The sequence below is a fragment of the Nylanderia fulva genome, unplaced genomic scaffold (assembly GCF_048542155.1).
Source record: "Nylanderia fulva isolate GAGA-0341 unplaced genomic scaffold, ASM4854215v1 Scaffold16, whole genome shotgun sequence".
NCBI lineage: Eukaryota > Metazoa > Arthropoda > Insecta > Hymenoptera > Formicidae > Nylanderia > Nylanderia fulva.
Genome location: NW_028189835.1, coordinates 725,431 through 749,059, shown reverse-complemented (window position 1 = coordinate 749,059; position 23,629 = coordinate 725,431). Strand labels below are relative to the sequence as shown.

Here is a 23,629-nt window from a genome sequence, read left to right as displayed (position 1 = left end):
AGATGCAGATAAATAGATAATACATATTTTTATGATCTATATAAAAATAAGATGACACCAAAGTTGGATCTAGATCTATATAATTTTATTTAGATAACAGCAAACACTGGTTGCGACGCAAGACCTGACCCAATCCATCTGAAGGCGGTAAGAGGTGTATACAAATGATAGGATGTATCTTCGAAACATTTATCGCCTCGTTGCATTAGTAAACCTGACACTACTACATTGTTTACGTCTTTCGTGAGTTTACTCGATTCCCATCCGGCGGTCTGGGAGGACGAGATGAAATGTGTCCCCAAGACGATACGTTTCCTCGATAGATATATCAACTATCCTCTTCACTTTGCACTGTCCACGTCACTTCCGCGAGGAGGTTCATTAAAATTTCGTGGAAATTTCCATATCTCATTCGAAATGAAAATTTCAAATAGAGTTCGCGGATATTCCTCTTCGAACAATGGAATCATTTTCTAGTAAAATGCACATAAAATTTTACATAAAGGCTCTCGTTTGTTAAAGGAGCGTTTACCTTTTTGCGCGAGACGCTTTTCATACAGATAAAATTGATGTCAACTCTTTCCTCGGAAGAATCAACAAAAAGATCGCAATTTTCCTCAGTCTTTCCTTCGTGTGTGTGCGTGTGGGTGTGTGTCTAAAAAGGCCAGGGAGTCTCGTGCATTTTCTCGACCATTGTTAAATTATAAAAATTTAATTGAAAAAAACACTCTTGTGTGTAATATTCAATTTTTTCCCGTCTACATTTTTTCTCGTCTTGTACATCAAAAATTCATATGTACGTTCAAGTTGACGTATACATAATATTCTGCTTAGATAATTTTCAAAACTATACTAGATAAAGATGAGACGAAAATATAAATATGTAAATTCAGTTTGGATAAGATGAAGATGATTTTATTTTAAATATATCTAGATAAAAGTTAAAATTATATGGCGATTCTTCTAGATAATTTCCAGATAATTATTTTTAAGACCGCTTATGTAAACGCAGTTATTAAAAAAAAATGTAAATTACAAAAGGGATATAAAAATATATTTATACTTTAATTTGTAAGTTTTTATCACTTACTGCTATATAATTTTATTTAGATAACAGCAAATATTGCGTGGACATGTTATTTCGATCCTCGATTTTTTTCGAAACAGTTCAGAAATTTTCAGTGTCGTGTCGCGTCGTAAACATGTTACAGTATACAAATTGGAGTGAAGAAGTATGGTCTCTCTCTCCCAGCCGTTGGCAACAATTGTGAAAACTGTCTCAGACACCGAGGCGCGTTTAACAATTTAACGTGTTAGCTCGCGAACAACCGGGTCTCTCTCTCTAAGGGCTTCGGTTAACCCTCGAGTTGAATAGTTCGGGGACGAAAATTTATCGCGAATATTCTTCGCGTTATACTCCAATTAGAGACTCGCTCTCTGCTCTCACATGGGGATGCTCTAATGTTAAAATCGATTGTTTGAAAATTTTAATTCGTTGCTTAACTTCGCTCGGGAATTTGTTGCGAAAAGTTCTCGGCTTTGATTGATTTATACACGATTGAATAAACGAAAAATATATAACACGCGCGAAACGGGATTATTAATTGTCGCGTAAATAGTTGACGGCTTTTCATCCGTGTATAATCGATTTTTCTATAATAATTATTAGTATAAAATAAATATTAAATATAATATTTCATCGTTTAGTATCACTACAAAGACTAAATATATCAATTTAATCGAATATGGCTGTAATTATATGCGGTTATTGATAGATTTTCATATTAAACGGTCTATTGTTTAATAGTATCAAAGCAAAATGACGGCGGGATAATTATTACAAAATATATACATATAAGTGATATGAAATTATGTAATACATCATCGAACGGCTCGGATCGCCGATAACAGATATTGCAAATAAATTATATGGATCATGTTGAAAACGCACGAGTATACAAACTAAACTCGTGCGATTTTCACTGGGCAAAAATTTCATTCGCAATTCTATCGTCACGCAACGGTACATTTGTTATTACTGCATCTCGCGAGCCCTGTCGTGCTGATATCATCCTGTACATGCATAATACTCTCGTTAGACTTTCCGAAAATTAGGTCAAATATCGCGCGCCTGCTTTTATCCTGTATATACATGAATTTCACGCGATTTCGATTTTCTCTTTTCTCGGGAATGAGCGCGAAAGCTAGCCGAATGTTGATATAACTTTATACGTCCTGTCATACGCGATTTTCATACATCGCAATTCGCTGAATATCGATTGATAGGTACTCGAAAGAGTATCACACAAACGATAACCGCAAATGATAAATCGAATATCCGTGGCACGTCGCACTGCTGTATATTGCAATTTGTAAGTGAAACTACGGTAGACAGAACGAAAATCGAATGGAAAACATCGTGAACGGAATCTTTCATTAGTCTAGATACAAAAAATTCACTTTTTATTTTATAGGGTGTATCGCTATTTTATAGCGTGTAATCTTCGATGTAATCTTAAAGTGCGATACATGGAAGAAATAATTATATGTATATATTTCTGATATAAATTTGACTCTCAAAGGTAGATTATAAATGCGATAAGATATTTGTTTGCAACATCTGCGCGTGACATCTTTTGCAATTTTTGCCACTATACTTACGTATAAAAAATATATGTATATATTAATGCATATATATGGAATATCCTTTTGAAACATTGTGGAGAAAAAGGATTGAGAAGAATAATTATTTATTATAGCCACGGGCTAATGAATATTATACACAGTTTAAGTTAAAATTACAAAAGTTATTTTTAACAAAGAGAGACCTCATAATGTATAAATATTTCTCACTCTTAAATAATTGAACGCAGTCCGAAAGAACAATTATATATAGGATTGAAAAGAATAATTATGTATGATAGCCGGATTGGTCAATATACAGTTTAAATTAAAAATGCAAAAAATTGCTATTTTTAACAGAACTCATGATAAACGTGTTTTTACTCTTAAATAATTTTGCACAGTCAGTACATCTAAAAGATTGAATTTTTTTTGTAACAATATTCTATTGCTGATGAAAAAACGTGAAAAGAAGGATTATAGTTAACATTTTATTTTCATTTTAACATTTATTACATCTCTTTCAGTTACTTCATTTAACTATTTTTATACCCGCGTATATTTATTTTTTTGAAACACTCATTTCTTTGTACAAAGAGATGAAAAAAGTTATTTAAATAACGTTGATTGTCCGCTGTGTAATTTTACAGCAAATCAAAGAAATGCTTGAGAGAGCTTTAGTTGTGCAAACAAAAATGTATAAAATGATCTAAAAATGGTCAAGAGATTCGCGAGAGAATATATACTACAGTACAGAATACTACAGAATGTACTTTCTTGTAAAAGTATCTAGTAGAAAAACGAAAAAAGCATATAAAAATTGAAGAAGATTCACGAGTTACTAAACAAGAATGCCAAGAGACTTTGCTTGATTCTGATGGATTTTCTATTAAAATACGAGAGAATCAATATTATTTACTTTGCGAATACAAATTTTGTACAATCCGCTTTACGCATTTTAAATCTGCCGGCAAAAAAGTAATTTAATATGCTTTTTTCTTACAATATTACTTCACAATATTATTTTCCGATAGAAAAAGATTCCATTCGCCATTAAATCGCATCATACTTTTTACTCATAGAATCAGAAGTGAAATTGTAGAGATGTACTATATAATTACAATAATTATACTATAGTAATAATAATAATAATAATAATTATAATTAAAAATTTGTAATACATATAAATTTTCTTTGATAAAGCTATACATTATTTCACATAAATGAATTCTGTATTTTATTACAACATTTGAATTGCAATTGTTTTTTGAATTAGAAGTAAAATTACAGAGTTGTATCATAATCATAGTTATTATAACAATTATATATTACAATTAAAAGTTTATAATATATATAAATCTTTTCTGATAAAACCATACACACATTATTTCACATATGAATTCTGTATTTTATTAAAAAATTCGAATTAAATGTTGATGGTTAATATTGAAAAGAAAATAAATTAATAATAATATATAAATGAATAATGAATCGTGTATTCGTCTTTACAATACTTTATTCTTTTTTTGAAAAATTGGTAACATATATCAACAGATATGAGAGCGAACTTTCATGGTTTTCGAAATACATATGACAAATTCGCACAGGCAGTATCGTAAAGAATGCTCATTGATCGTAATGGTATCCTCTATCTTCAACGAATGTGCTTCATCGACCTGACACTATCGGTAATATGGCGGAAAATTGAACGAGTGAGAGAAAGAGTTACCTACAATAAGCGCACACAGCATATTTCTTACGTTTCACGAAGAATGGAGCAGAGAAAAAGAAAACGTGTAAGAAAGAACAGCGATATAAGACTAGATAACGCAAAACTTTTTTATCGCGAGAACAGCTATGCAGCACAAGTTTTTTTAGAGTGTAAAGAATCGTGAAGAAAATGTAGTATGAGGAAAGAACGAATAAAGAAAAATTCATATTTGCCCGAGGACGCCTGTTTTCGCACAATCCACTAACTGAAGGAAAAAACTGTTTTATTTATGACTTATGATGCGTCTCGTTCTTTTGAGCATGAACTTAAACATTATTACAGTCATTCTCCGACGAGAGTAAAGTTTAGTAATATTAACATTAAATTGTGAGCAGACTTCTCGAATATATAATATTGCGTTCTACTTGATAATACGAGTATCATTACTTATCTTTATCAAAGATTTATATACAATATTACAAGCTTTGAATGCTTGCAATATATAATTGTTGCAATAACTATAATATTATAGTAAAATTCTATAATTTTGTTTCTCATTTATTTCTGAGAGTAAAAGGTATGATAGTTCTTTAATGGAGGAAATAGAATCTTTAATGGAGAAAATAGAATTTCTTTCTATCAGAAAATAATAAAATGATGTAGAAAATCGAACGATAAAAATCACGATGACATAAACGGAGAATTAGAAGCTGCGATAAATAACGCGTGAACTTGAAGTTTTTAATAACATAGAATCTGTAATCTATGCGCGAGGGAAAGTAATAATTAGTTGAGATGAGACAGAGAGAATGATTAAAGAACGGTGGCTGATTAAAGGGACGCGTATATCTATATTTTGCTTTTCGCGGATTTTTAAACAAACTATCGAAATCATACAGATGAGATCATTAATATTTCTATCATAGAACAAACATTATTTATAAAAAGATTTTTTTCCTTTTTGTATTTTACCTATTTTATTTTTTAAAATGGTTTTAACTTCTTTTTCACCATGTAATATAAATATTAATTTCACTTCTGACAGTCTTGAAATCTTTTTCAAAATTTTATGCTTTGTAAAATTATAAAAATAGACGGCATAAATAAATTGTATGATAAAAGAAAAGTTTTCTAATTCATATAGGGATATTTATGCTAAACGTATCATTTATGGAAAATAAAAATGTAAATGCATGCATAATTTATCTGTTAAGCATATCATTATTTTATAGAATTATGACCTTAATAAATCATGTTTTTTCTTTACAGATATATGGAGAGAGCAATCAGAAATAGAAGACCGCCTATAATAAAATTACAATCATGTGGATCGCAAAAGTCATTATTATATAACACACTTTTCGATTTATTTTAACAAACCTAAATTATCTCATTGTCAGTGCCATACATATATATACATATACGGATATTTTTTGAAACTTTTTAAATTAATATTTGATAACAACAGTTTCGCATTGTTGCTCAAAACCAAAATTGCCGCAATAATTGATGATTGTCGAAGCAATTCGCAGTGACAAATAAATTATTCGCGAAAAACCCGCGGGACAAGGAACCGCAGAACTATAAAAGATATATGTTACAAATTGTGGCAAAAAATTGTTGACTTTATCGTGCATGGCAGTTCTCAACCTAAAGCGACATTAGGAAATTAACGAGCGACGAACGGGAAGCTATAGTCAGCAGTGCAGTTATGTGACAAGAGTTTGATAAAGCGACGTTTCGAAAAATGATGTGTAACGTCCGGCACGGGATACCTTCATCGATATAAGAGCTTGAGAGCCGATTTAGGGGTGAAAACGACGAAAGAGGTAAAATCGACGAGCTCGCGACAAGAAGAAAATGTCGATTCAAGAGCGCAACCTGTCCGAAAACCTGGTCTCCACCGAATATTTCGGTGCCTTGGTGATCGGTGACGGCTCGCCGATCGTTACCGAGCTTCCGCGGTTCTCCAGCGTCACTTCCGAAATTACCAACGTCACCACGCCAGTCATTTCGCAATCGTCGAGTCAGGACAGCCTACTGGAGAACCTCATTATACCGTTGTACGGGACGATCTTCTTCCTCTCCATTGTCGGAAATTCTTTGGTGCTCATCACCCTGGCGAGGAACAAGCGGATGCGGACAGTGACAAATGTCTATCTGCTAAATTTGGTGAGCCCTTGCACTGTCTACTTGACTTCTATTAAATAAAGAATACTGATGTCTTCCACATAAATAGCGCGTCTAGTCGCAGAGGATCTATTAAACTTTAATATTATATATTTATACAATAGCGTAAATTCATTCCGTTTTATTTATATGTCTACTTAACACGAGAATTATTCTTTCCATTTAGTTTAGATCAAATACGTGTCGTAATATATTTTTTATGAAATTAATAATAAACTCTCAAATAGTACTACGATGCAGAATGTGCAGCGATGCATATAATCACGTCTCTCTTTCCTGAAAAAAAAAATATGAACACGGTTCTTTATTCATGAATATGCAGCTCTATCGTTTAAAATTCACACGATGACATGCTCCGTTATTGGTGTGGAAAATATTAAAGGAATTGTTCATCGAAGAGTTCACTGTCAGCGCTTGATTTAGGTCCTCATATAATATTTTGCAAACTGGATGCGGCGACTGCACGCTGAGTTATGCAATTGGTTATTTGTGTGCCGGCAATATTGCTGACAACAACGATTCGATAGTATTGATGTGTTTCGTAATCGACATTAATCGAATCTAATTAAGCTACATAAAATATATATAATAAAAAATAAAATTTGGTTCGTGTAAAATTAAAATAAGTTATAAATTAAAAGGCCAACTTAACGAGCTAATTAATTAGGTGTTAACAATTTATTCTACGTCATGAAAATAATACAAATGATAATTAGTAAACGTTTCAATTGTACGACAGTCTTTATCAATACAAATATCGCTTTGCTAACATATCTATAAATTAAATAATTTGGAAAGACAGAATTTATCATACATGTAAAATATATAGACTTATAATATGAAAAAACGCAGTATAACACATTACAATTGTTGGCTTGAATTACGGTTGATCGTTCGAATTAGTCGTTAAAGAGCCTAATCCCGAACATCAGATTTTTGTAATTCTTATTAAATAAACGTCTAATTTTGTAATCCATGATGTGATAATGATACGTAATACGATCTATGTCGAGACGATAAAAAATTCTTTAAAATATTTCTTGTTAAAAAACATTATAAACAATGTGTACTTTATGAGAAGCAAACTCAATATCTGTGATATCTGTGATATTGAGTTTGCTTCTCATAAAGTACACATTGTTTATAATGTTTTTTAACAAGAAATATTTTAAAGAATTTTTTATCGTCTCGACATAAATCGTATTACGTATCATTATCACATCCTGTTACGTATCAATATCACAGATATTGAGTTTGCTTCTCATAAAGTACACATTGTTTATAATGTTTTTTAACAAGAAATATTTTAAAGAATTTTTTATCGTCTTGACATAGATCGTATTACGTATCATTATTGCATCATGGATTACAAAATTAAATGTTTATTTAATAAGAACTACAAAAATCTGATGTTCGGGGGCTCTTTAACGACTAATTCGAACGATCAGTCGTAATTCAAGCCAACAATTATAATGTGTTATACTGCGTTTTTTCATATTATAAGTCTATATATTTTACATGTATGATAAATTCTGTCTTTCCAAATTATTTAATTTATAGATATGTTAGCAAAGCGATATTTGTATTGATAAAGACTGTCGTATAGTTGAAACGTTTACTAATTATCATTTGTATTATTTTCATGACGTAGAATAAATTGTTAACACCTAATTAATTAGCTCGTTAAGTTGGCTTTTTAATTTATAATTTATTTTAAGCTACATAATTTCCTGGCACTCTCTCTCGTCCAAAATGTACATTTTTGTATATGTTATTTATTATTTTTGTCCTAATTTATTTCAAGCCGAGTTTATCGCTGCTGTCAAAATTGTTATTTTGATTGCATTACAATGCTAATTAATTTTCTTATCGTGTTACAATGATAATTAATTTTCTATTAGTACGATAATATTAATATTTTTTATAAAGATAGATGTTATTTCTTTAATCTTGCAAAAAATTTCATTAAAAATCTGAACTATATATATATACCTATACATATATCGACTATCTCGATTACTACGTTATAAATGTTGCTGCTTTAACACATAGACTCCGTGTGTAAACTCATTTTGCAAAGCTAGGAAGCAAAGGAGCAAAATGAAACAAAAAATAATGCCCGAAATGCATAAATATACAAATTCGTATTTCTGATTGTGTAAAAAAAGATTTTAATATTTCTCGTTTGACAATGATTTGCGCGAATAGTATATTATTTAAAACTAATGAGCCAGTGTTTCATCTATAGATTCAGCTGAACAATTTTTCACATCAGATCCGAGATAAAAATGTAATGTTGCGTGCTCCACGTAATATTTCTTGCAACTTTTATGATATCTCGTGCAGGTTTCTACTCGAACAAAAATACCCGGTACGATTCGCGCATGGGTTGATAAATAAAAACAGAAGATGGTAAGAGTGGCAACGGAATTCAAGAGTCTGCAACGTGTCTCCCGCGCATCTATTTCTCATTTTTGCATATTTCGTGCATGCGGTGCGTCAGAGGGAAAAAAAGCTGCCGACTGCATCTTTTTTTCGGCTGCACCGACTGCTGGCGATTCGTCACGCGTGCATAGTCATCATTTTGCCAGAACGAAGATGTATGTTGGTCACGTTCTTGGGTTTCGGAAACCTGAAACCTTTTCCTGCTATGTATTCAATGAGAGTAAGCTTCGTGAAATTGGTTATTGTTAAAATAGGCTCTTCAAAGGAATCTTTACTAGACGTCGAACGATGGTCAATTTATTTTCCAATTTTATTTTATTATTTAAAATTGTTGCTTACAAAAGTGCAAACACAAAATTAACTTATTAATTTACATGATATATATAAATTATTTATTAGTACAATATATAAGTTTCATTTATCAATAATTATTTTTTAAAATATAATATATCTAACAAACATTTAATGCAGCTAATAATTTTTGTTTTTAAAAATTTTTTAATGTAATGCTGGTATATATACATATAAATAATAAATAATTACAAACACAAAACACAAAGTAAAAAATACAAAAAGATTAAAACAATAAACTGTATATCCAGCGTTTATATATCAATAGTTGATTTTAAATTCGATAAAACAGATAAAATAGATAAAATTATCTCATAATGATATATGTAATTTTTCTCGTTGAATATGCAACGAGGAACATTCAATATGCTTATTTGTTGAATAGCGTTTGCTTATTTGTAGGCGGCATACATAAATGCGATGAAAAAATTATTTTAAATATTAATATTCTAAAAATATAACGATGTTTTAAATTCGCGAGGAAATGTATACATTTTTTCACATTTATATTGAACGAAAAATTTCAGTTTTTAGTGAATAACCTACCTGCATAAAAAAATGTGCGCAAATAATACAAATATTTGCAATATAAAAGTGAGAAAATATCGGAGATAATAAACAAACTTGTTATTTCCTTTTCTATCTTTCTTGCTATTTTCATATCAAACCATCCATCTACATTGACAAATAAGTTTTCTAACACTTTTCTGGATTTAGTACGCGAACAAAAGTAAAATAGCATATTGATTGCACGAAAGAGAGTTATTTCGACTTGAAAATGTGATATGAATAGCGTATACCATCAGTTTCGTGACAATACAATCTCAAAAAAATAACTTAAAAAAAAAAAATAAATAAAAAAAGGTGCCAAGTGCACGCGCCAGCTCTGAAAAATTGTTTTCAAAATAGTGTTATTTTAATCCGAACTCATGTAGACTCGTACTACAAACAAGTAATATACAATAACGGTCTTAAACATGTAATCGTTATGTAAGATAAAAATGATTGCTTATTAAATACGAACTAAAATTTATTACATACAATTGATTACATTAATTTTTATTAAAATAGTAAATGTAACCATTTTTTATTTAATAATTGTAAAGAAAGAAGGGCTATAAGAGCTATTAAAAATATATTAAATATAGGTATTGAAATAAATAATACACAAGTTTAAAATGCGACAATTACATAAATTAAAGTGTATCATTTAAAATGTATTATTAAAAAATATTAATAATTATTATGATTTTTATACTGTATGTAGACTAAATCATACAAATAATGGTAGCTAACAAGTAAAAATAATTTATTATGCATATATTAAATATTCAGAGATCAATAGGATTTGCTCTTTATGCTTCACAGCTTTCATCAAGACAGCAGCTCATAAATGCCAAAGATGTGTATGCGCGTGTTTCTTTACATAAATGTTATTTAGATACAAAGCATTTGATCACAAAAGCAAGGAAAGTTAGCAATAACTGTCATATCATCAATAAGTCGCATCGCCATGTGATATGTGACGCTTTTTGAATAAGAAAAGAACTCTTTTAAGACGAGATTTTTTTTTGAAAAGAAAAAAAGAATCTTCAGAAAGTGAAGAGAGAAATGCTTATAGTCGCTGAAAATGTTTTGATATACAAGGCATTAAAAATTTATATGTGAAACTTTTAAAATTATAGGCTCAAAATTCAAGTTCTCATCATAAAAATTGAAAGAATCCTCATCTCATATAAAGTATTAAAAATAAAAAAGAAACGAAAATTAATCCTTATAGCTGTTACTAGATCATATAATTTTATTTTTAATTCAATTATAAAGATATTTAATAAAAAAATTTTTTAAATATGTGGTAAAAAGAAATCTATTAAAACATGTATTAAAAGAAACTGATATTAAATTGATGAAAAATTTTGATAAAATATCTTATATAATTTTTTAACATTTTAGCTTTTTCTGTAATTATATATAAATTGGTTATATTATGAATCAATAAAGTTTTTACGGTACTTACGTTTAAAAGAAATGTAATATCTTCTTGTTTTAAATGGGCTCGTTTTGTGTAATATAATTCTGTATATACTACAATATAATTACATTTTCGTTTACACAGACTTTATTTGCTCAATAGTCTTTTTTTATAATTTAATTTTCAATTTTATTTGATGCTTTTTAATAATAATAAATCAGACAAATAAAGCTTACTATATATATATTTATATTATAAATTTTATATATATAATAAAATTTTTATTGTATACAATTAAAAAATAATGTTTAAATTATTGAGAACAATATTATATCTATATGTATAATCTTTTATAAAGTCATATTTAAATAAATTCTAGTATAAATTAACATAATTATTAAAAAAATCTAGAGTAAATAAAATAATTTTTATTTTATCTTACACGTTAAGTGACACATTTATTAAGAATATTGATGTAATGATATCGTAATTGATTTATTTAACGATTAATGATTATTAAATGTAATCTTTTTAGATATATATTATCCTATACATTATTAGTAACATTGTTAACACATTATTATCTCAACGCAGAGAATTTCATAGCAATTTCCTTTCGTGCCAATCTGCTTATGTGTAATATTTCCACTCCGTTCCGCATTTCCGCAGACTTCCTTCAACAAAGATTCATCATACTGATAAGCGCCTTAGCAAAGCCTTCGATTCGGCGCCAGGAAGCTTTTCGGAAGCGGAAATGCAGACAATCAACAACTATAATCTCCTGTGAATTTACTGAGCACTTGTAAAGCGCAAGATTACAGTATCGATATTCAAATAAAATATATTCATGCGCGAGTAACAAATTCGTTTAATACACTTTATCCTCTAAACCAGAAGAACATTTTATTTTATATTTGCTTGATACGATTTATTAAGTATTGGTGAATCGGCGATTACTATCTGTTGTACAAAACATTGCAATATGTATATATAAAAATTGCGATATATATAAAAGATAGTGTACATAGACAAAAAATCAATTTTCCCGGATTTAGTTGTATTTTTGATACCATACGATATTTTTGTTATCTAAAAAATAGTGCAATTGAGCTATCGGTATTATAGTCGCGCAACAGTAGCTTATATTCGTTCATTTATCGTGGAAACGACTCGTACAATCCTCATGTATCAGTGCATTTTTACGTTTTACTGACGCCGAAAGATTTATGTGTAAAAAATTGTTGGAATCTGGCGTTTCCTCGTTAAGCTTAATACGCCAAAAAGTTCGCACACTTTTTCGATTTATCGATCATTATTATCTATTTCAAATTCGTTATTGCAATATACCTATCCTTTTGCAGAGAGTTCTCGAATTCCAAGAGAGTAAATGATTGTTATAAATAAAATATAGTGTGATTTCTATAATATCGGCTTTTTTTTTAACCAGTAAACGTGCTCTTGACACCATGGGAGAATAATGATGATGTTCGTGTATGGTAAATTTTTCTTAACTAGAGATGACATTATAATTCTGCGCATATATCTGCAAAACGTTTAAAGGTGAAGCATTTCTCGGGGGAAAGTACAATACACACAACATTATTTACGTTTAATAATTTTTCGTATACCAAATATTACTTATTTTTCCAATTTGGGACATTTGTATGCAAATATTGATATAATTTTTATATGCGATTTTTTCGCATTATTTTGTTACATCAACTCGCTGAAAAATATTGGCCGTAAATTGGTTTAGGGCAGCAACGAGGAAAATAAGATTTTTTTCCATGCGTTACGGATGATAAAATGTCAAAGTTGAGATTGCTTAAATGCTGCGCTGGCGTTGCTATCAATCAAAAATGATCGATACTCGACGTTTCTAACTCGGCCGTTTTATATTTGGTTTTTCTATTTGTGCAATATACCTGCAACCGCAAGTCAATATACAACGCAATTTTTTATCGCTACGATAACAATTTATCGACTAAAGTGATCATTCATACATCATGCGTTTCTATTATTACACACGTCATCTGTCCTGCAGTTCTTCCGGAAAATCTGTTGTATTTTTATCGTATTTTTATATACATATATTATATTAACAATGCAAATATTTAATTTTTATCCTTTTATGTTATATTACATGTGTGCGATATTTCGATAAGATGGAAATTGGACTGGGCTTTAGAGGTTTTAAAATGTCGCGTTTAATAAAAGTTGATAAGATGTGATAGCTCCGACTCACGCCAAGCCAAGCTCATCTTTGAAAGTTGGCAAAAGTCGATCTCTCTTTGTCTCTCTCTCTCTCTCTCTCTCTTGCTCGGCTATATAATCCTTTACGTTAAACTTAAATCAGAATACTCTAATATACGTGATTCAATTTAACGTTATTTCGCAACATCGGTTATCGGGGAAATAAAAAGTTCAAGTCTGTCTCTGACAGAAAGTCAGTAATTGAAAGGGACAACTATTTCATATATACAGATATCAGTTAACAAGTGACTGTCAGAGATAACAAGTGTATGTAGTGTTTCTCTATGTTGAAACGAATGCAATCAACGAGAGTGAAAATTGAAAGTTAACTAACGCTATTAGATTTAGATTACTAAAAATAGAGTTTCTGACATTTGTGAGCGATGTTACTAGATAGTTACGTATTTCTTACAGCGTTGAATTTTTTACACCTTGTGCCGCTGACTCTAATCGAGATGTAAGACTTTATATCTTTCGAAAAAGTCTGCGATTTTATTCTTGAGAAATATATTTATTCTCGAACCGAGTTTTACGGAAAATAGTTCAGCGCTTGAAATTCTATATCTGTAGCTGCAACGTGAATCTGGTCGATACATGTATTACTAGGATAATCCTACTATATTTCATGCATTCTAATTTACTAACAAATTTCAGGTACGTGTTGATTTTATACACGTGTTTCACTGTTTCTCATTAATTGCTGACTGAAAGAGCTTTTCTACGTATAAATCGCAATTAATACTTTACTTAATGTTCGCGCTTATTTAACTGTTTGAGTTCTAGTCAAATCATTGATATTTTCTTACTGAAAAGAAACTTGTCAGGAAGTTTGAACGATCCTTTACCTTTACGATTTAGAGCAATTAAATTTTAAGCCTTTAAAGGCTTTCAAAAATTAGTTTATAATTAAAAATTTGTTAATCAATAAACATTAGCTTCTATTCTAATGATTCTTTTATAGGAAATTAAATAGATATTTTTCAAATAGAAAAAAAGTAATTTAATGAGGAAATTTCGCAACTAATTAAAAAACATACAAAAGTTTATTTTTACGAGTGAGAAACACAAATATTCACTCCGATTGTAAAATGTTGTTCATACGCTCAAAACTTTTGTATTTTTACTTGCATTAGGATATCGCATTGTTCAGAAAGCAGAGAGAATAGAGTTTTCTTTTCCTTTTTCAAATATATTATTTCAAATAGAAGAGTCATTTATTTTGTGATAAATTTAGATAGAAAGATAAAAGGACAAATATGATTATACTTATGCCGATAAAAAAAATTGACTAATGGTTTAAGTTAAGTAAATTGAATTGAAATTTAATCTTTCTGTATTTATCTTTTATTCTCACTGCATTTTCATCGAGATCAAGCGCATATCGACATTTATCATATTAATTTTTACTCCTACGTTTGAAATAAAATACATGTTTTGTATTAAAATATAGAATTGGAATTCTAAATATAAATATAATTTTTTAAACGTTTTAACGTTACATTAAAAAATTTAATTTGTTAATATATCATTTAATACAGTAATATTAAAATAATGTTATACACATATACATATATGAAATATATATTTACATATTTCATGATATTATTATTCGAAAATTTGCGAAAAAAATTTGACTTAATTTTATACTTTATACAAATAATATTCATTTATTGTTGTATAAGTATATATAAATAAATATACGATTAAATTATAACGTACTGATAGAAAAGAAAAATCAAAAAGTTGATACATTTAGTGTGACAATTGTTAAAACAGAACGGCGAAATTAAAGATATTTTGAAGTACAGAACTTTCAGTTTTACACGACATAGATCAAGAAGTTGCAACGCGTTGAAAAAGCTTGCTACTTAAAGTAATGACAAGAACAAAGTCTTTTCAAAGGTCTTTTATTTCCGACTTGCAAATTGCAGTTTAAAACTTATTATTTCTTCTTGTTGTTCATATAATTAAATTTTGCTAGATTCTGTAATAACTACTTAGAATGATATGCGAATCATATTTCTGTCACTAGTATAATATTTTTAAATGGCATAAAATACTGAGAGAGAAATTCTGTTTAAATTTATATATGACAAAAAGTTAAATACTATTTGCAACGTTTATACTAATTTAAATTCCTTTCCATATCGTTGGACATAAAACATATTTGTGCAGAATATTATGTCATGTACGCTGATTTATACCGATTGAAAAATCATAATTCCAGTATTATGACAAATTCCCTTGGGATATGAAGAGAATAGAACGTGCTGTCTCATGCAGAAAAATACGCGTGTTTTGTACAGACGAGATTATTTCGCTTTTTTACATCACACTATTTTCCATCTATTTTTTCTATTAATTATAAGCTAATGGATATTTTTGTTAGCTTTACCGACAATTTTTATTAACCGAAATCATTAAAATCAAGCGCAAAAAATTTTAATTAGGTATTATTATCGTTTTTAATTTTTTTATAATTTCTTAGTTACCATATTTTCTTTTGACTGAGAATTAAATTTGTCGCAAAATGCTTTTTAAAAGTTGAATAATAAATAAGAATACGTATTATATGTAAGAATTAGTTATGTATATTATATAATTATATAAATATATATATATATATATATATATATATTTTTTTTTTTAATAGAGCATTTCAAAGAGCAAGCTTAACAAGAAAAAATATTAAATGTTATATATATATATATATATATATATATATATATATAACATTAAGCTTGCCCTTTGAAATGCTCTATTAAAATTAAAATTAAAATTAAAATTAAAGCTCGACGTTTATACAAGGAGCTTCAAATTATATTTCTAACAATGAATTCGTAATTGTCTCATCTAAATGTTTTATATATAATTTTGTTACTTGGAAGTGTACGACTATTAAAAATATTACTTTTAAACTTTCCGCTTGACAAAATGGCCAAAATGCAAAACGCGAGGATTAAAAGTTGGGCAAAGCCATTAATATAAAGTAGCGCGCGTAGTGAAAATAAGTGAACGTAAGGGATGATCTATTATCCGGATGTGATAAATATTATAGGATAAAAGATTACATTCTCACCTTTTTTACGTAGACTAAAGTACCGAGATTCATATATCAATAATATCTTTCATGGTCTCCTTTTACGTTATTTTAATTTTTTAATATATTATATAAAAGCAAAGTAATGGCAGCTGATATGTTTGCATATGTTTCTGTAAAATTTTTATGTGTCTAATACACAGCATTATATATTTAATAGAATAACTTTGTTATTATTAATATTATCTAGTAGTAAGAAACATTGATTTGAAAATTATACTTTTACTATTTTATTGCTAATACTATTTAGTAATCATTTTTTTAAAAAACTATTTTTTTACTTTTTTAAGACTATTTATTAAGATTATTTTTTAAGACTTTTTTAAGACTATTATTTTCTTTTAAAACACATATTAATAAGTTTATTAAAAATATGATTTTTAATTCTCTTTTGTTGCATTAATACTTCCGTATACATTTTAGCGTAAAACGTTATAACGTCAAAAACATAAATAAATAGATGTAATGTGAAATAAAAAGTGTAATTTTGCGGTATATTTTAATAAAGTTAAGCTTGTGTAATAAGAATCTTGATCCAATACAGTACTGTTTACAAGTTGTTAATAGCTTCCAGTTTGTTTTTATTTTATTTTTATTTCCTTACTGATTACATCTTTATTCTTGGTTATTTAGCTTAATTTTTTCGGAAGTAATATCAAAAATCCAGCAATCTAAAAGTTAAGACTTTCATCGTTAAAACTACTTCAATGGATATTGAATAAAAGAAAAATAAGAATCCTATATGTGTGCTTTCTAAGATCACACGACTTCAGTTTAATTAAAAGTAGTGACTTTCTCTCTCTCTCTCTCTCTCTCTCTCTCTCTCTCTCTCTCTCTCTCTCTCTTTACGAGATATATATTCTCCTCGGGAAATAAAAATTATTCTATAAATGTATTGTAAACGCGCTTTATTTTGTAGAGACAAATATGATGTATATTTCTTATATAACTATTTTTTTAAATATATAAATAAACCGTGAAATCTTCCAACTAAGTAAATATTTTCCAGTAAAAATTCAATTTATATACATAATTGAGAGCTATTCTCTTATTGTTTGGCAATGATCGATCGACCTAATATCTCGAATTTTATTTGCAGCCTTAGAAATTGAGAGTTCGCAGTAAAGAAACGATAAAACTATTTCCACTTTGGTCTAAAATAAACGCTTAAATGTTTCGTACGGTGAGTTTTTTTTACTTCGTCTCACACACATACCCACATACAAATAAAATCTGGCAAAATAAATCTTTAAATAAAAAACAATGGCTGTTCTGATTGTTTAATCGTATCCGTATAATCAGTTATTTTCTTACTCTACATTTTTACAGTCGATATATTTTCTATACCTTTATTTCGAAAAAAAATAAAAAAGTAAAAAAACGTAATTAAAATTTCCTCTGACCTCTGTTACAGGCTGTATCGGATCTTCTGCTTGGTGTGTTCTGTATGCCTTTTACTCTTCTGGGTCAGATTCTCAAGAACTTTGTTTTTGGTCTCACAATGTGTAAACTGATACCTTATTTTCAAGGTAAGTGTCAGCTCAACGTGTTCAATGATATAAAAATCGGATATTATTGGAAATAGACGTCCAATCTTCGTCTTACCGTTCTCTATTGTATTATACATTATATAATAATAATAGAGACCAGAGAGATTTTCACAAATCCATAGAAACTAAAATAATATCTTGAAAATCACAAAAGGCACGTTTATTCACTAAAATATTTCTCAAGATGTAGGCGGAAAATTTATTAAATAAAGAATTATTAGATTATTAAAAATAATTGTTTTAAGTTCACATCGACGACCTTTTTATCCCGATAATTTATTAAAGTGCAAGGTAATCGTTATTTTGTTAATTAATTGTAATTGACGTTAAGAAGTAATAAATCGTTAATCTGCTAATTAATTAATAAAATTCATAATTATTTATCTAAAATGTGTTCTGTATAACGAACTAAAATAAGACATATTTTCAAGTATTTAGCTCTTTCAAGCGATTAAATCGAGAAAAATCTGTAAACAATCGAGAGCCTTATTGATGAATAAAAAATAAACACATAAATAAGTCGTTTTTCTTAACACCTTTATTATGTTACCGTTATTATAAAAAATCTTTTTTATTAAGCGGATTTAATATTTTTGCCTTAATATATACATGGCTTTTATAATTAAATATAAACTTTTACTAATTCGATTTTTTGTATAAATATATTTTTAATTTTATATTCTATTATGAAAAACGTGATTAAATTGTTCTTAATATATAAATTTGTAATTTTATAATAAATATAAATTTATAATTTTATAGAAACTTATAATTATGCACATATTAATACAAACGTTAGAATTTAGTATAGATATAATCATTCTTTCATAAAAGCACTGAGAATGAGCGGTAATGTAATATCTTTCCTTGGAGATATGCGCTAGATGAGAATAATAGCTTTTATTCTATATTTCTCTCTCTAAAAAAATGCAATTATATTTTTTGTGTAGCGCACTTTATATCGCGTATATACATAATTGTACAAATATAAAAGTGTCTTTGAAGAGTAAAAAATTGCAAAAGTAGAAAAGGAAAAATAATACGAACGCAACTCAGCGAATAACTGCTTAATCTGGATTTATTTCTGTGCTTGTTCGTATAAATCAACGCATGAAGTGATTATTTTATAGTCGGACTGGCTTTAATCTGGCAATATCGATTGAATAAACGGCGCTTTGTTGTTAGAGATGAATATTATATACACATTTGTTATATAACATGATGGATAAACTTCCGTATATTTCAACTTGGATTCAGAATAGTTTCCGCTGTTCAATTTCCTCAATAATCGATTTAGTTTAATTTGCGAAAGTGTACAGACGAAGAAGATCCGTTTCCATAATTTATCGCGTCTTCCCTTTCCGTATATATAAACTTTGATTGGAAAAAGACGGAAATAGCGATACTGGTACAATGAGTGCAAATTAAAATCGCGTATGCTTGAATAATTTCCATGTCTTATATCCTCGAAAGTTTTATCAAAGAATAAAGATCCAATTACTAAGTGTAATTATTCAAATAATTACGCAGAATTATTTCGCTTTGTCATTTATTCGTAATGAAATGCGTTTAATGATTTATCGTGACATTTTATTTTTAATTAGACAGAAAAATTTATTCTTTTATCTTCTATATAAAGATCGGTATTTTCGCAATAAAGAATGTAAGAAAAAGTCACGTTTTTATATAGATAACACAGGGAAAAAAAGATTTATTCGTTCAATATTAAATTTCTCCGCACATTTTATTTTTTAAATAATTTCTATATAAATAAAAAAATTACATTAATATATAGTTTGAAAAATTATTCGACACGCACTGGGCCTTTAGCTGCAGATATGTATAATGTTTTAAATTTTCGACGTTTTTAGTAATATTAATCTTTATTGATATCGAATTTTTGTTGAAAATGTAACAATAAAGATGCGCATACTTTGACGAGTCTCAATTGTGTGTTTCAAAAGTATGAAAAGCTCTTATGGAAATTGCAGCTATTACATGCAATTTTAAAGTCTCGTATTGAGAGTAAAAGAGAATGATACTAAGCAAATGCGACGGTAATGGCGGGACAGGAGAAAGATACACTATTAGGGAAACATTCTTGAGGGAGCACACGATGTCTTTGTTATTCTTGTCGACATGTTGTAATAACATTTTCAAATATAATGTTACGATACGGGATAATGATTAGCTTTATATGGTTAAAAACCTGAGAGATAATTATGGAAAAGTAACTACTTATTGAACGCGAACGTTGAATTTTGTTTTTATGCACGCCTAAGATCTTTTCACTATACCCTTAACAAAATGCATATAGAATCGATTATTCGAAAGAATTTAAAATTGTGATGCATTTTTCTCGAGTTTACAATTTCTTTTTGAAAGCTGGTATTTTTCACAAAAATTTCGTACAACAGCCACTTTTGCTCGCGGCGTATTTTGCTTTCGCCATTGATGGAATATTAAAGATAATTCAAACAAATGTATTGAAAGTATTGTATAATGTTTTGATAAAAAAAATTATATAAATATGTAAATGTTAAAATTGGAAACAATTGATAACAAGCAGTCAACAATAAAACAAAATCTTTTAGAAAAGCTCGTAAATAAATATTTGATGAAGATTTGAAAATCAAGAAAAACATTACTGAGAGAGAAAGATATGTCTGAATCTTTACATAAAAATTATTTGAAAAATGTTCTTCTTATAAGACATTGTTGTAATAAATCCTTTAACATTTTTATATAAACAATATAATAATAATTATTAAAAAATAAGACAATAAAATGCTATTAAAAAAGGCGGTTGATATAATTTAAATTTTCTTAGCTCTTTTTGATAATAAATAGATAAACGTATCTTTAGATCTTTGATGTAACGATTAATCTGCTACCAATGCAATACTCAAAGAGCTTGTAGCTGTCAGACGTGATATATTTGCTGAGCGAACAGCAAATTGCTATTGCGCTATGTACGTCGGGTAACCGTAATGATGTCATGCTAATGTTTTGGATTGCTAGACATTGTAACTAATGAAAATAACCGTAAACATATATATTATATATAATAAAAATATTATATAAAATATTATATAAAATGTTATACATATATAATAAGAATAAAATAAAATAGAGATAAAGAGAGATAGTTTTATATTATATAATAAAATTAATATATTATATATTTGTTATGTAATAAAAAATTAAATATAAATAAAATTTATGCATTTAATTTAAATATTTCTCAAGTATAATAATGATTTTTATATATTAACGAACCGCGCACGTGCGGTTATTAAATTTTATTACATTTTATCTTTGTGTATTGGAAGCTGTGGCAACAGATAATTGCTCGGATAAAATTACGCTGTATAATGAGCGTTGGTATGCTTTCGAAAGTCTAATTTCGATTGTAAAGAAATGTTATTCCAAAAAAAATTCCGATAGATATTTGTTGTATGCATATTTGTTGTATTTCATAATAGCCTCGCCACATTTGCGGAATTCAAATGCGCCAATAGTGATTGTTTCCGTGAAAATCGCGTTTCGAATATTCACCGATAAAGGAAAATGATGCCTCATACTTCGGCAGGAACTTTTATTACACCCCTGAATTCCTTGGGATGTTTTGATATTTTTTTAGATGTATATAACGCGCTATCAAATTTATTGCTTGCTTATGATTTGATATTCATGTAATAAAACCATATATAATACTTATATATAATATGCATATAATATGCACATACATATAAGTAATATAAAATAAAGCGTTTATCTTAAAATAAAATATACTATAAGGTATTGATAAAATATTTATTATCATTTGGTAAATCTCGCTAATGATTCTCACTGTTTGCTTTTCATATTCTTCTTTGGAGCTTCATGATATTGGATTTTTAAAAGTTACAATATATACGCGCGATTGCACAACAGCACACGATTGCGCAACCGTAAAACCGAACGTAACTTTTGCACGCATAACAATAACCCGCGATGTGCATATCGAATGCATAAAAAGGATAAAGGAAATCAAAGATAAAGATAGTCTTGTGCTCGTCGATTTATTAAGAATTTTCGTTTTATCGCGTATATGTATATTTTTTCAATGGATTATTTGCACAAGCATACGAAGGATTTTCAAGGAGATTCATATATATGTAAAATATAATCTTCTTTTCGTAATGTATAAATATCGTTTTTTTCCTCGAGACACTTTTATTATCAGCGGCACCAAAATGGGATATAATCATTTTTTTTCTTTCATTGTCGCGAATTATATCAGCCTTTTTTTTACAACGACCTAAATCCGCCCACCCAAAAAACTATCCTACGCGTCTCACTCACGTAAAAAACGAATAGACGAATAATAGATTTTAACAAGGATTTTTTTTACAAAGAACAAAGAATGTGCATCGAGTATATACGTGTATACGATAACAAAAAAATCACGCTCATGAAGGATTTTTGTAGCGTACGATATATCACTTTTACGTAATGAACGAACTTGACGTGCCACGCCATATTAATTATTACATACATTAATAAAGAGCGTATTGAAATGTCTCTCTTAAAAAAGTTTTTTATATAAATTTTGGTGCAAACATAATTGAAAACAAGTAAATGAATGTTTCAGATTTGCGTTACAGTGATCATAATTAACTGTAACATTTTATGGAAATAATAAGTATACACACATTGTTTATAATAAAATTATTACTTTTATCTTTATCTCGGTATTGTTCCACGTTCGCGATAAAAATAGCAGCACATATCCTTCCTCTGTATCGGCAAAGTTACTCGAGCGAAAAATAAATTGCAATTTGAACTAACTTTGCCGCGTCGTGCATTTCCTTTCCGGCTTTAAAACTGAGGGCATGAATGAACATCGCCATAAAGGTCACACAAGGCGTAGGACGGCTAGATGGACGTTCATTTTGCCATATGCGAAAGTTTACTAGTGAAATATAAATCCAAGAGTGTAACGTAAATTTATCGAATAATGTCAGCTTTAAGCGACGTTCTCAAAAAGGCCACCGTCCCTCTCAATTTTGCCTAGTATGTTATATATTTTCCGTTACTTCCATTATCATATCTCATCATAGTTCATATTAAGGACGTTAAAATGACGAAAGGCTTTCACGTTGTATCAACAAAACTAACAACTATACGTGAATTTGTACGAGATACATATATGCGACTCCAAAATATGCACAAGACTAACCATTAATTATTCTATAATCTCGTTGACGTTTAATTTCACTTAATTGTGTAATGGAAAATTTTGACTTTAATTAATTAGGCTGTAATAGGCGATATAAAGTCATCAAAAAGCGATTAATCAACTAATCTAAAATTCGCATATTTATGTAGCATATATTCGGTTAGATTAAACGAAACGATATATATATCGTTTAATCTAACCAAATATAATT

General features: G+C 28.6%; 1 protein-coding gene across 8 annotated transcripts in view; it reads left to right on the top strand.

The window, feature by feature from the left end:
- Window positions 1-23,629, top strand: part of LOC114928531 (cholecystokinin receptor type A) — a 41,788-nt gene that overhangs the window by 5,267 nt on the left and 12,892 nt on the right. For all 8 annotated transcript variants that reach the window (XM_029299778.2, XM_029299775.2, XM_085480765.1 and 5 more), the window contains 2 exons: window positions 5,603-6,505; window positions 18,059-18,173. In XM_029299778.2, the coding sequence (XP_029155611.1) occupies window positions 6,194-6,505; window positions 18,059-18,173 (427 nt within the window). In that variant the 5' untranslated portion in view covers window positions 5,603-6,193. The remainder of the gene's footprint in view (window positions 1-5,602; window positions 6,506-18,058; window positions 18,174-23,629) is intronic.